At 51.7% G+C, this 11,988-nt stretch overlaps 1 protein-coding gene across 4 annotated transcripts in view; it reads right to left on the bottom strand.

Moving 5' to 3' along the window:
• BID (BH3 interacting domain death agonist) overlaps positions 1-11,601 on the bottom strand; it is a 39,830-nt gene extending 28,229 nt beyond the window's left edge. The window contains exon 1 of one of the 4 annotated variants that reach the window (XM_035706916.2): positions 11,475-11,601. Coding sequence is in view for 1 of the 4 variants with exons in the window: in XM_035706913.2 (XP_035562806.2) it covers positions 10,461-10,672 (212 nt within the window). In the remaining 3 variants the exon portion in view is untranslated. The other 3 variants (XM_035706917.2, XM_035706918.2, XM_035706913.2) reach the window with 3 other exon arrangements.
• Positions 11,602-11,988: the final 387 nt, after the last annotated feature.

Here is an 11,988-nt window from a genome sequence, read left to right on the forward strand (position 1 = left end):
AGGTGGCAGACACTTACTGGTTGTGATTAATGAATTTCTCCAACTGATAATATAAGAATGGAGGAGAGGGGATCCCTGGGTGGCTCAGCGGTTTAGCGCCTGCCTTCGGCCTGGGGCGTGATCCTAGAGTCCTGGGATCGAGTCCCACATCAGGTTCCCTGTATGGAACCTGCTTCTCCCTCTGCCTGTGTCCCTGCCTCTCTCTCTCTCTCTCTCTCTGTGTGTCCCTCATGCAATAAATAAATAAAATCTTAAAAAAAAAAAAAAAAGAATGGAGGACAAATTCTGTTTTGGGGTATAATATGTAACTATTTCATAACAGATTTCAGCACTTTCCCCTAAGAATAAAAACATTATGGACAGAAAGGCATTCCCAGAAAGCAAACATTTTATGAAATATATTTTCATTCATTAACATTTTATCTGCACAAACGTAACCAAGGAAAGCCCAAGTGAGCACCTCTTCTGATCTGACAGCTATTCTTTTCACGCAGTCCTCACAAGAGTGGCACTTTAAACAAATCTAATTAATTTTATAGCATTTCTCTTTTTATAAGGTGAATGACCTTTGTGATTTTCCAGGGGCACTCTGAGAAATTTCAATGGCTGTTTTAGGCGTAACAGATATTCTGAAAAAAATCTCTGTATTTAGGGTCCAACTTTTGGAAGGCAACATCAAAAGTGTTTTCAGAGGCCCCCGGGCATTTAAGATAGGATCATGGGGCACCTGAGAAACAGAGCTGGCTCTCTATTAATAAAACTAACAAAACCTTAGTTCTTTCATAAATGATGAGCCTTTGTTCTTTGTGGGTTTTTTCTCCCTTTAAGCAATAATTTAATAAAGTATCAAAAATTATTGTTTTACAGAATCTCTGCCATCCAGTTGAATTACACCGAAAGTAAAGAATAATGTTTCATTTTGACAGAAAGGCATCAGTGAGTAAACCAAGAAAGCAAGACCATCAAAATAAGCAAACTTTGCCAAAGCTATGACATATATCATAGTTTCTTTTCAGACTCAGTCATTTAACAGATTTGCAGAAACATGAAACAGTGCTGTTGTCACAAAAAGTGGTGTTTTTATAAAATATAGTATTTATAAAAATTCATGTTAACAAGCAATGAGCATTGACCTTTTCAAATGAATCAACAAATACTTTAAAAGTTTTCAGTTCTGGGGTGCCTGGGTGGCTCAGCTGGTTGAGCATCTGCCTTCGGCTCAGGTCATGACCCCAGGGTCCTGGGGACAGCCTCGCATCAGGCTCCCTGCTCACAGGGAGTCTGCGTCTCCCTCTCCCTCTCCCTCTGCCCCCTGCCCAGGCTCTCTTTCTCTCTCTCTCTCTCTCAAATAAAATCTTTAGAAATAAATAAATAGGTTTCTCAGTTTTTATTTCAAACACAGAAAATATAATAGATAAAACTCACTTAATCAAAAACTTTTGGGGGTCCTTAATAATTTTTTTGTGTAAAAGAGTCCAGAGACCAAGAAGTTTCAGAAATACTATTTTGAGGGAAAAAAAATAACACTTTTGCTTGAAAAAGAAAAGCATATACACAAAGTTTTTCTCTGGCATCCATATTAAGTATCACTTTTAACCAAAGTAATTGACTTGTGCTCCCCAGAGAACTAGCAGTTGAGAGCTGTCTGTCACACATGAGCGCTTTAGCAGACTTGTGCAGCTCCTGAACCCAGCGTAACACTTCTCTTGCCACCCTGCTCACACACACACCTTTTATACTTCCTCACATCCATTACTAGCCAAAGATAAAGCATTCAAAAAAAAAAAAAAAAAAAACCTTAAGATTATACCCAATAATCAATGTTTCAAGATTCTGCCTTATTTTAAAATTATCTAGGTAAATAACGATTACCCATTAACTCAATTTAATATTATCCCAGGTTGTAGGTTACTTAAGCTTCTTCTCCACAACACAGAGGAAAAGTCCTTAGAAATTCAAGTGCTCTGACTCTGTTCCCTCCCCCTTCCCTATCAAAGGCATGGGAACCACTGATCTAACCCATGGCTCTTCAACCCTGGCCACACTGGAATCAACTGAGAAGCTTGAAAACATACTGAGTTGACATGATCTCACATATAGAAAAGCCCAAGGAATCCAATAAAAAAACTACTGGAACTAGCAAGTGAATTCAGCAAGGTTGCAGGACATAAGTATTGTAAGATCTATTTGTACTTCTCTACACTAGCAATAAACAACCCAAAAACGAAATTAAAATAATCACCTTTATAACAGCATCAAGAAAAAGAGAGCACTTAGGAATACAGGTAACAAAAGTAGCATAAGATTTGTACACTGAAAAAAAAAATTTGTACACTGAAAGCTAGAAATACTGTTGAAAGTAAATATCTAACTAAATGAGAAGCCATGGGACGCCTGGGTGGCTCAGGAGGTTGGTTGAGCGTCTGCCCTTGGCTCAGGGCATGATCCCGGAATCCTACATTGGGCTCCCTGTGAGGAGCCTGCTTGTGTCTCTGCCTCTCTCTGTCTCTAATGAATAAATAAATAAAATCTTAAAAAAAAAAATAAATGAGAAGCCACGTGATGCTTACAAACTGGGAGAATTATGGTTAAGATGGTGATACTCCCCAAAACTGACCTACAGACTGAACGCAATTCCTCTCCAACTCCCAGCTGGCTTTCTTTGCAAAAAGTTACAGATGGTTCCCATGATTCATATGGAAATATAAGATCAATAGAATAATGACAGTCCATAAATACAGGCTAATGTTTATGGTTGACAGCTCCTTGACAAAGCGGGAAGGTAAAAACTTGTCTTTTCAACAAATGGTTCAGGCCGGCTGGGATATCCACAAGCCCCTACCTCATGTCATATACAAAAATTAACTCAAAACAGATCATAGAATTAATGCAAGAACTAAAACTATAAAATTCTTAGAACACAGGAATAAAACTTCATGATTTGGGTGAGGCAATTTCTTAGAAATGACGCCAAAAAAAAGTGATACAAGAAAAAAAATCAAATAAACTGGACTTCTTGAAAATTAACTCTCAGGGCACCTGGCTGGCTCAGTTGGTAGAGCATGCAACTCTTGATCTCAGTGCTATAAAAATTCAAGCCCCATGTTAGGTATAGAGACTACTTAAAAATAAAATCGGTGCAGCCTGGGTGGCTCAGTGGCTTAGTGCCACCTTCAGCCCAGGGCCTGATACTGGAGACCCGGGATCGAATCCCACGTCAGGCGCCCTGCATGGAACCTGCTTCTCCCTCTGCCTGTGTCCCTGCCTCTCTCTCTGTGTGTGTGTGTGTCTCTCATGAATAAATAAATAAAATCGGGGATCCCTGGGTGGCGCAGCGGTTTAGTGCCTGCCTTTGACCCAGGGCGCGATCCTGGAGACCCGGGATCGAATCCCACGTCGGGCTCCCGGTGCATGGAGCCTGCTTCTCCCTCTGCCTGTGTCTCTGCCTCTCTCTCTCTCACTGTGTGCCTATCATAAATAAATAAAAAATAAAATAAAAAAATTTTTAAAAAAATAATAAATAAATAAATAATCTTAAAAATTAAATAAAAATAAAATCGTAAAAAAAAGAAAAAAAGGAGGTGTTCGTTCCCTGCTGCACCACAGATGCTCGTCAACACCAGCACCGCCTCTAGCTCCCAGAACTCCAGCTGAAGGAAAAGGCAGGGGTAGGTGAGCAGGCCTCTCTTACAGAGCAGACTGCCCGCAAACCCACCGGTAGGAGAGCACCAGGGAGCAGCTGGCTACAAAAGCTGCTCACAAGAGTACACCCTCGACTAGAGGGGTGAAGAAGCCTCCTGTTAAGGCCTGGTACCGTGGCACCCCGAGAGGTCAGATGTTATCAGAAGTCCCCTGAACTTCTGACCCATAAACCTCCTTTCCAGCATCTGGTGTGAGAAATTATTCAGGACTTCAAAACATCTGCGCTTCCAGAGTGCAGCTACTGGTTCTCTGCAGGAAGCAGCCGAGGGCTACCTGGTGGGCCTCTTCGAAGATGCCAACCTGTGTGCTATCCATGCTAAATGTGTCACAATTTGGCAGAAGACATGCAGCTAGCTCGCCACATATGTGGAGAATGTCTGTAACCATCCACTATGATGGGAAACATTTCATTATTAAAAAAAAAAATTCTCTTTTCCTGCGGTCAATAGGTACCTAAGTTTATGACTGCAAGTGGAACAATAGGGTACTGGCAGTTTTTCCGTTTTCATTTGTATATGAATTTTTAAATTTGGGACACAAAGAATTAATGCAAGTCAAAATGTTTCAGTGAACACATCTCAGCAGTTCAACTTTATAGCAATTATAAATAAACTTGTTAAATTTTTCTGGACAATGCCAGCACTTGGATTAGTCTGCTTCTCCTTCTCCCTCTGCTCCCCTCCTCCAACTCATGTGTGCTCTCTCTTTTTTTAAAGATTATTTATTTATTTGAGATAGAAAGAAAGCGAGAGAAAGACTGCATGCATGAGCGGGGGCGGGGGTGGGGCAGAGGGAGAAAAGCAGTCTCCCTACTGAACAGGGAACCTGACACGGGGCTCAATCCCAGCACCCCAGGATCATGACTTGAGCCAAAGGCAAATACTTAACCAACTGAGCCACCCAGGCATACCCACCCCGTTCTCTCTTTCAAATAAGTAAAATCTTAAAAAAAAAAAAAAAAAAAAGAAAGAAAGAAAGAAAAAAAAAAAACCCAATTAAAAATTGGGCAAAAGGGATCCCTGGGTGGCGCAGTGGTTTGGCGCCTGCCTTTGGCCCAGGGCGCAATCCTGGAGACCCGGGATCGAATCCCACGTCAGGCTCCCGGTGCATGGAGCCTGCTTCTCCCTCTGCCTGTGTCTCTGCCTCTCTCTCTCTCTCTCTCTGTGACTATCATAAATAAATAAAAAAAAAAAATTAAAAAAAAAAAATTGGGCAAAAGATTTGAATGGGATCCAGAGAAGACACACAAATGGCCAATAAGCACATGAAAAAACGCTCAACATTATTAGCCATTACAAAAATACTAATCAAAACCACAATAAAGCCACAGGGATGGCTAGACTAAAAAAGATGGATAATAGCAAGCATTAGCAAGGATGTGGAGACACTGGACCCCTCACACATCACTGGTGGGAATGTAAAATGATGCAGCTTCTCTGGGAAAGTTTGGCAGTTCCTCAAACAATTCCACACGGTTACCAAATGACCTAGCAATTCTGCTCCTAGGCACATATCTAAGAGAAATGAAAACATATGCCCACAGAAGAACTTGTATCGTGAATGTTCATAGCAGCATCACCCAGAATTATTTTTTTAAAAAGTAGAAATATGGGACGCCTGGGTGGCTCAGTGGTTGAGCATCTGCCTTTGGTTCGGGGTGTGATCCTGGGTCCTGATACTGAGTCCCACATCAGGCTCCCCGCAGGGAGCCTGCTTCTCCCTCTACCTGTGTCTCTGTCTCTCATGAATAAATAAAACCTTTAAAAAATAATAAATAAAGTGGTGAATTTGGGACTCCTGGATGGCTCAGCAGTTGAGCATCTGCCTTTGGCTCGGGGCGTGGTCCTGGGATCGAGTACATCTGCCTCTCTCTGTGTCTCTCATGAATAATAAATAAAATCTTTTAAAAAAATTTAAAAAAATAAACGGGTAAACTTTAGGTTATGTGAAATATCTCAATAAAGTGGTTTTAAAAAAACAAAAGGCAACCTGAGGAAGGACGTTATAAAAAGGCAGGAGGCTCTCTGCCAGGTAACTTAGGCCATTCCATCACACAGGTCCACTGTTCTACTCAGGTCTGCCACAGCCCACCATCCTGGACACCAGAGGCCTCCATCCTTGAGCCTCCTGCTTGCCCTCCCCCACCTAGGCCCTGGGCCTCAGAAAGATCTGTGCACGATGGGTGGAGCAAGATAGGCATCCCAGAGGCTGCTCCAAAATGTCCAGGCTGGCCTCTGTCCTACAGCCTCTCCCCTCAACAGCCCTAACTGCCTTTCTCTTAGAGCTTAGTCATGGAGAAGAAAAGAGTTGTTACCAAGGCCCCGTCAGACCCCAGATCATGCCACCCTGGGACCGAGCCAGAGCTGGCTGGCGGGGTAACTGAATGGAGCAAGAGGACAGGATGGCCACAGGTATGCACATCAGCGGCTCCCGTGGGTAAGCCACAAGCCTCCCGAGTTCTAGCAGGTTGTTTCCTCCTCTGGGCAAAGGGGCAGTAACTTGCATTTGGAAGGGTGCAGGGTGTGAAAATGCAGTCAATGCAGTCAGTGCAATCACTTTATACACTAATAAGCACCATCCCAATGAGATGTTGTGACCAACAAGGGCCCTGTACTTAGCCCCCCAGGCAGCCAGGAAAGAGTCTGGGAGGTAGGACACTGCTAAGGATCCTAGGAGGTACTCCAGGGAGAAATGGAGCTTTTAAGACCAGATGGACGCCTGGGGGCCATCTGGTCTCATGGTGGGAACTCGGGGTGGGGGCAAAGGAAGCATGGTGGGCTAGAGAGGCATTCCCCTCAATGCTGTGCTGTTGCCCAGTCCAGGGGCCTGCCAGCCTGCCAACCCCACACCCTCCAAGACAGGGTGAGGAAATATCTGCTGGAAAGTTCTGAAGAGGTTCCAGTCAAGGGCCCTTTACCTCCCCATCCATAGCAGGGCCTGCCTTGATGCTAGGGGTCCCCAGGGGCTGCTGGGCCCGGCCTTGGTCCTCTGTCCCCTCCCCACCAACCCCTGCTACCACACATACAGAGGTGGCTGGGCCTGGAAGGTGGGAGGCCAGTCCCAAACACAGTGCCCTTCCTCACCAGAAGTTAGCACCTATGGGCGCCCGGGTGGCTCAGCCCATTACGTGGCTGCCTTTAGCTCACGTCACGATCCGGGGGTCCTGAGATCAAGTCCCATGTGGGGCTCCCTGCTCAGTGGGAGCCTGCTCCTCCCTCTGCCTCTGCTGTTCCCCCTACTCCTGCTCTCTCTCTCTGATAAATAATAAAATCTTAAAAAAAAAAAAATTAAAGCTCAGGAATCCCCAAAGGTGGCCTCCTCCTGTCGATCTCCAAGGAGCTGCCGGCTGGTGCAAGCGCCTCCCAGCGGACAGCCACACTAATGCCGAGGGGCTGTGGGCGCTGGGCTCGGCGGCTGGCCTCCTCCCACATGCAGGCCTCAGGCCTGCTTGAGGCTCACAGGGCCCGCAGAGCAATTCGGCACTTACTCCCACCCGAGGGGATCTGGTGTCACCCCCACACCGGACCCTGCCCCACCTCACCCCCAGCGACAGCGACAACCTCCTCCTCCGCTCCTGTACTCCAAGCCCTAACTGAACACTAGTCCCCTAGACTCCAGCTGGCTCTCCCTGGAAAGACAAATGGAGACCCCAGAAAAGCCCCCAACTCCCTAAGTCCCTGGGGCCCAGCAGCACTCCCAGGGCACAGAGGGACTCTCTGAAGGGGGACAGATATAGGGGCACAGCTGGTGCTCAGCCTGCCATGGGATCTCACTGCTCCTACGTGCAAAAAGGGACACTCCCTGCCTCGTGGGATTCTTACCCTTTGCTGTGGTTTGGCAGGGATGGGGGGCAGGGGGTGCACACAAGGGCATGGAGATCCAGGCGGGAGCCCCCGGGACACGGCCCAGGCCCGGACCGCCCGAACACATGGCTAGATGTGAGCATATACATGAGGAACACCTCACCACTGATGTTTCACATCTGCACAACTGCACACTTTGGCTGAGAATTAAAGTGAGACAGTTCGTCAAATTAAACCAACTACAGATGCACAGATGCCCACGAACAGAAAAACAGCAACATCACTGCTGGCCTCAGATAAAAGCTCAGACCCCCCCACTAGGCTATCTGGAGCTCTCAAGACTGGCGTGCCCTCCACCCAGGCCACCACACTCACTCTCCTCACTGTGACAAAAGGCGCTTTGTCAAGCATGTCAGCAGAGGAATGCTGACCTGCCCCACGAGTCAGCATGGCAGGAACTGACTAAGGGCGGGCTTGGGGACCCCATTCAGCCCAGGCAGAAGCCCAGATCTCCACGGTGCTCCTGACACCCTGGACCCAGAAGGCCTCTCCTCAGAGGGCGCAGCCCCACTGCTGTTCAGCCCACACCCTTCCGCTAGGCCAGACTCGGCCAGGCCACACGGGCCAGTCCAGGTCCAGCCAGCTGTTGTGCCTAAAAGCAACCAGTCCCCTTTCAAACCTGGCCCACAACTCAGAGGGGGTCATAAAAACCCACCTCCTGGCATCCCCTGCAACACCCAATAGCAAGCCGGACAGGATTACTAGAGGAGAGGGCAGTTTAAAAAAAACACTTCCTGGGATCTCTGGGTGGCTCAGCGGTTCGGCACCTGCCTTCGGCCCAGGGCTTGATCCTGGAGACCCGGGATCGAGTCCCACGTCGAGCTCCCTGAATGGAGCCTGCTTCTCCCTCTGCCTGTGTCTCTGCCTCTCTCTCTCTCTGTCTCTGTCTCTCAGGAATGAATGAATGAATGAATGAATGAATGAATGAATAAATAAATAAATAAATAAATAAATAAATAAATAAATCTTAAAAAAAAAAAAACTTCCTCATTTTCTAAGTTCATGGCTTCCAGGGCCCTGGACACAAAGCCAACCAAGAATCGATGATTGCTTTATGGTTCATCCAGACTGAGTTTGCCTTTCATTTGAAACTTCCCCATTTTGACCTCTGCAGACAGGAAGGGAAGAGGAGGGGAAGGCACAGAAAGGATTGAGCCCCAGGGATGGGAGGCTGGGGAACCTGCCAGCCAAAATCCCACCCAGAGGGTCCAGGGCACTGCTCCCTGAAGCTTCAGCCAGTCCCACACACATCACCAGCTGCCTACAAGGGAAGGAGAGTCCACAGAAAGACCACAGTCATCCTCTCTGCTCCTCACCCCTTCACGTCTAACGGGTGTCGAGGTGCAGAGGTAGATGGGCTGAATTCAGGAAATGGGCTAGTGAGTAGCCTGGAAATCCAGCTAGTGCAATATAACACTTAGAGCTGGGACTTGGGGGTCTGACTCCCTCAGTTGTGACCCTGGGCAAGTTACTTAATCACTCCAAACCCCAGTTTCCCCATCTGAAGAACAGGGATGATAACCTTGCTTCTGATTTCTGTGATGTCCAAATGAGCTAATTACTGCACATAAAGTTCTTATGTGGGCATCTGGCCCACAGTGAGCTCTGCAGGCTACCACCATTCTCAATTAGCTGTCTTTTTCAGACCAGTTAGTGGCTCTGGGCAAGGATATGTATGGCCCAGGGTGTGGCCAGCCGGGTGTGGCAGCCAAGATGCTGCTCATCGGATCCTACGCACAAGGAGGCCCAGTAGAGTGGGTTGCTGGCCTCAGGGGGCATCCAGGCTGGCCCTGCCCTCCTTAGCCCCAGACTGACAAATGGTCATGGTCACCGGAAGTACAACCACAGAAAGTACTTCCAATGGCCACACTCTAGAGTCTTCTCAGGAGCTGCGAATCCAGAGCTAGCATACCACTAAGGAACACACGGTCCCTTGCACTACGGAAAAAGAGAACACCTTGATGTGACTCATTGCCCTGCTACAAGCCAAGACTCCTGCCCCTGGAAGACTCCATCATCCAATGTCCTGCTCCTCTGTATGGCCTCGGCGCTCCTGGCAGGCCAGTCCCAGTTGTCAATGGTGAAACCTGCAGTTCCTCCAACGAGTCTGCCCAGGTTGGCTAAGGCTGTGGACTTCCCCAGGCAAGGCCTCAGAGCAGGGCATGCAGTGCCCCTTTCCCACCTAGAGATACCTCTTTCCCATCTAGGCACCCCTGACCCCAGCATTCCTGCACTGTCCTGTGTGCACTTTCCCATCTTAACCAATTGGCAAGATTCTATTCATCTTTCGGAGTCCACTTAAGATAGCCTAACCTCTTCAGACAGAACTAGCAGCAACCCACCCCATGATCCTGAAGCTCTTTGCAGCACACACTACCTACCAAGGCCCATGTCCCGATGAATGGCAATTGTGAGGCTCCACTCCCACAAGACAGCACCCTTCCCCTCTGGAACCACACTGCCCTGTGTCCAGCATAGCACGGCCACTGGGCACCTCAGTACTCTGGCCCATGAGAAGGCTGCCTCTGCACCGTGCCTCTGAGGTGCTGCACAAGGCCTGCCCCGGGACCTCCTCCTTCCCCGGGCAGGAGGGACAGACAGATCACACACATGCACAGCAGCGATGAGAGGCTGGCAGTGGTCCTCTCCCCAACAATGCTTTACCAGAGCTCTGCCCACCTAAACTTTTAAAGCCAGAAGTCCCTCCCTCTCCACTCTCCTTCTAGCTACAAAATCAGATTATCTTCCAGGAACAGTCACGGATGACTCCCAGGGGACTCTCAGGGCCCCGGTTCAAGGTCTCAAGATGGTACAGAGCAAGGCCCGCCCAGGAGAGCCTTCCCCTCCTCAGCCTGCCACGCGCCTCGGATGGGTGGAGATGGAACGTGGACAAACCGCATCCCGGGCAGGCAGCTCCCCCCGCTGTCTTCCACAGAGAGACCGGCTGGAACGTCACCAAGGGAGGTACTGTAGACAGCGAAGGTCTGCAGGCTTGGCAGTGGGATCAGGGAGCTGCCTGGAAAGGTGGGGGCCCAGGCTCCCGCCCTGCCCCTCGACCCTGTCCAGACCAGTGCGATCCCAGAAGCCTCCGCTGCGCTCAGGCTCATCCCGCCCTCCCGCAGCCCGGCCACCTGCTGGCTGGGGCTCCAGGGCTCTCCCAGGGTCCCGCGGGCAGCGGGCAGCGGGCAGCGGGCAGCGGGCAGCGGTGGGGTCAGCTCACCAAGTCACTCAACACTGACTTCGCCCCCGGCCAGCGCATGCGTGTAACGGGCTCCTGGACCCACCGGGCGGGGGTAAGCGGGGAGGGTGCCCCGAGCCGGAGGCCAAGGTCTGCGTCGGGCGGAGCTTCCGGATCCGGCGCTGCCCAGGTGAGGCTGTGACCCGGCCTCGTCCCTTCCCCCGCTCTCTCCCGTCAGAGGTCGGCCGGCAGCCGCTGGAGTCGCGGCGACAGTGCGCGGACCGCAGGCGGGGCGGCCCGAGGCCCGAGGCCCGAGGCCCGAGGCCCCCGCCCCCCGCCCCCGGCCCACACGGCCCCGCCAGTCCGAAGACTCGCCGCGACCCGCGCTTCTCCAGCCCCCGGGGGACGGCCGCGGCGGACGCGGGAGGGAAGCCTGCCTGCCGGGGACCCCGAGTGCCCCCCGCGCGGGGGAGCCCCTCCGGCGGCGTCTGTGCCGCGAGGACCCGAGGGGCGGCCCCGGCGGGCGGCGGGCGGCGGGCGGCGGGCGGCGGGCGGGCGAGAGGCCGCGGGGCTCGGGCGCTCCGGGCGGGCGGGACCTGGCGCCGCGCCTCCGCCCAATCCCCGGCGCCCGCGGCCCGCGACCGTGTCGGGGGGAGGGTCCGGGCGGGGCGAGGCCGCGCGCGGCAGGCGGGGGCTCCGGAACCTGCGGCCCAGCGCAGACGGCTACTCACCACCCGGCAGCCGCGGCGGCAGGCGAGACCCGCGGCGGGGCGAGGGCGGCGAGCCGGGCGCGGGGCCGGGCGGGCAGTCCCGGGGCGAGCCGAGTACGCAGCCGCCGCTCGCCCACTTCCTCTATTTCCCGCCCGCCGGGCCGGCCCCGCCCCCGCCGGGCCGGCCCCGCCCCCGCCTGCCTGGGAACCCCGACGCGGGCTGGGCTGCCGGGACCGGCCCCGGGAGCGGGCTGCGGGCGCGGACTCCGCCCGGCGCCTCCGCCGCGGGTACCGTGGACTCCCGCCCTCGGCCGCGGAGGGAGCCGTCGGCTCGTAGGGTGGTCCGGCGGGGCGCGCGGAGCTCCCCGGGGCCTTGCAGCCGCCCTGCGCCTGATGCCCCGCGACGGCTCGGCCGCCGACAGCGCCCTGACTCCAGCGGGCGGGACGCGAGCACGAAGTCCGCTTCCTGCACGTCGTGAACACACACAGGACCGTGGAAGTGGCTGCACTTGACCAGTGAATAGAAGCGATTTTA

This window comes from Canis lupus, chromosome 27 (genome assembly GCF_003254725.2).
Source record: "Canis lupus dingo isolate Sandy chromosome 27, ASM325472v2, whole genome shotgun sequence".
NCBI classification, from domain to species: domain Eukaryota; kingdom Metazoa; phylum Chordata; class Mammalia; order Carnivora; family Canidae; genus Canis; species Canis lupus.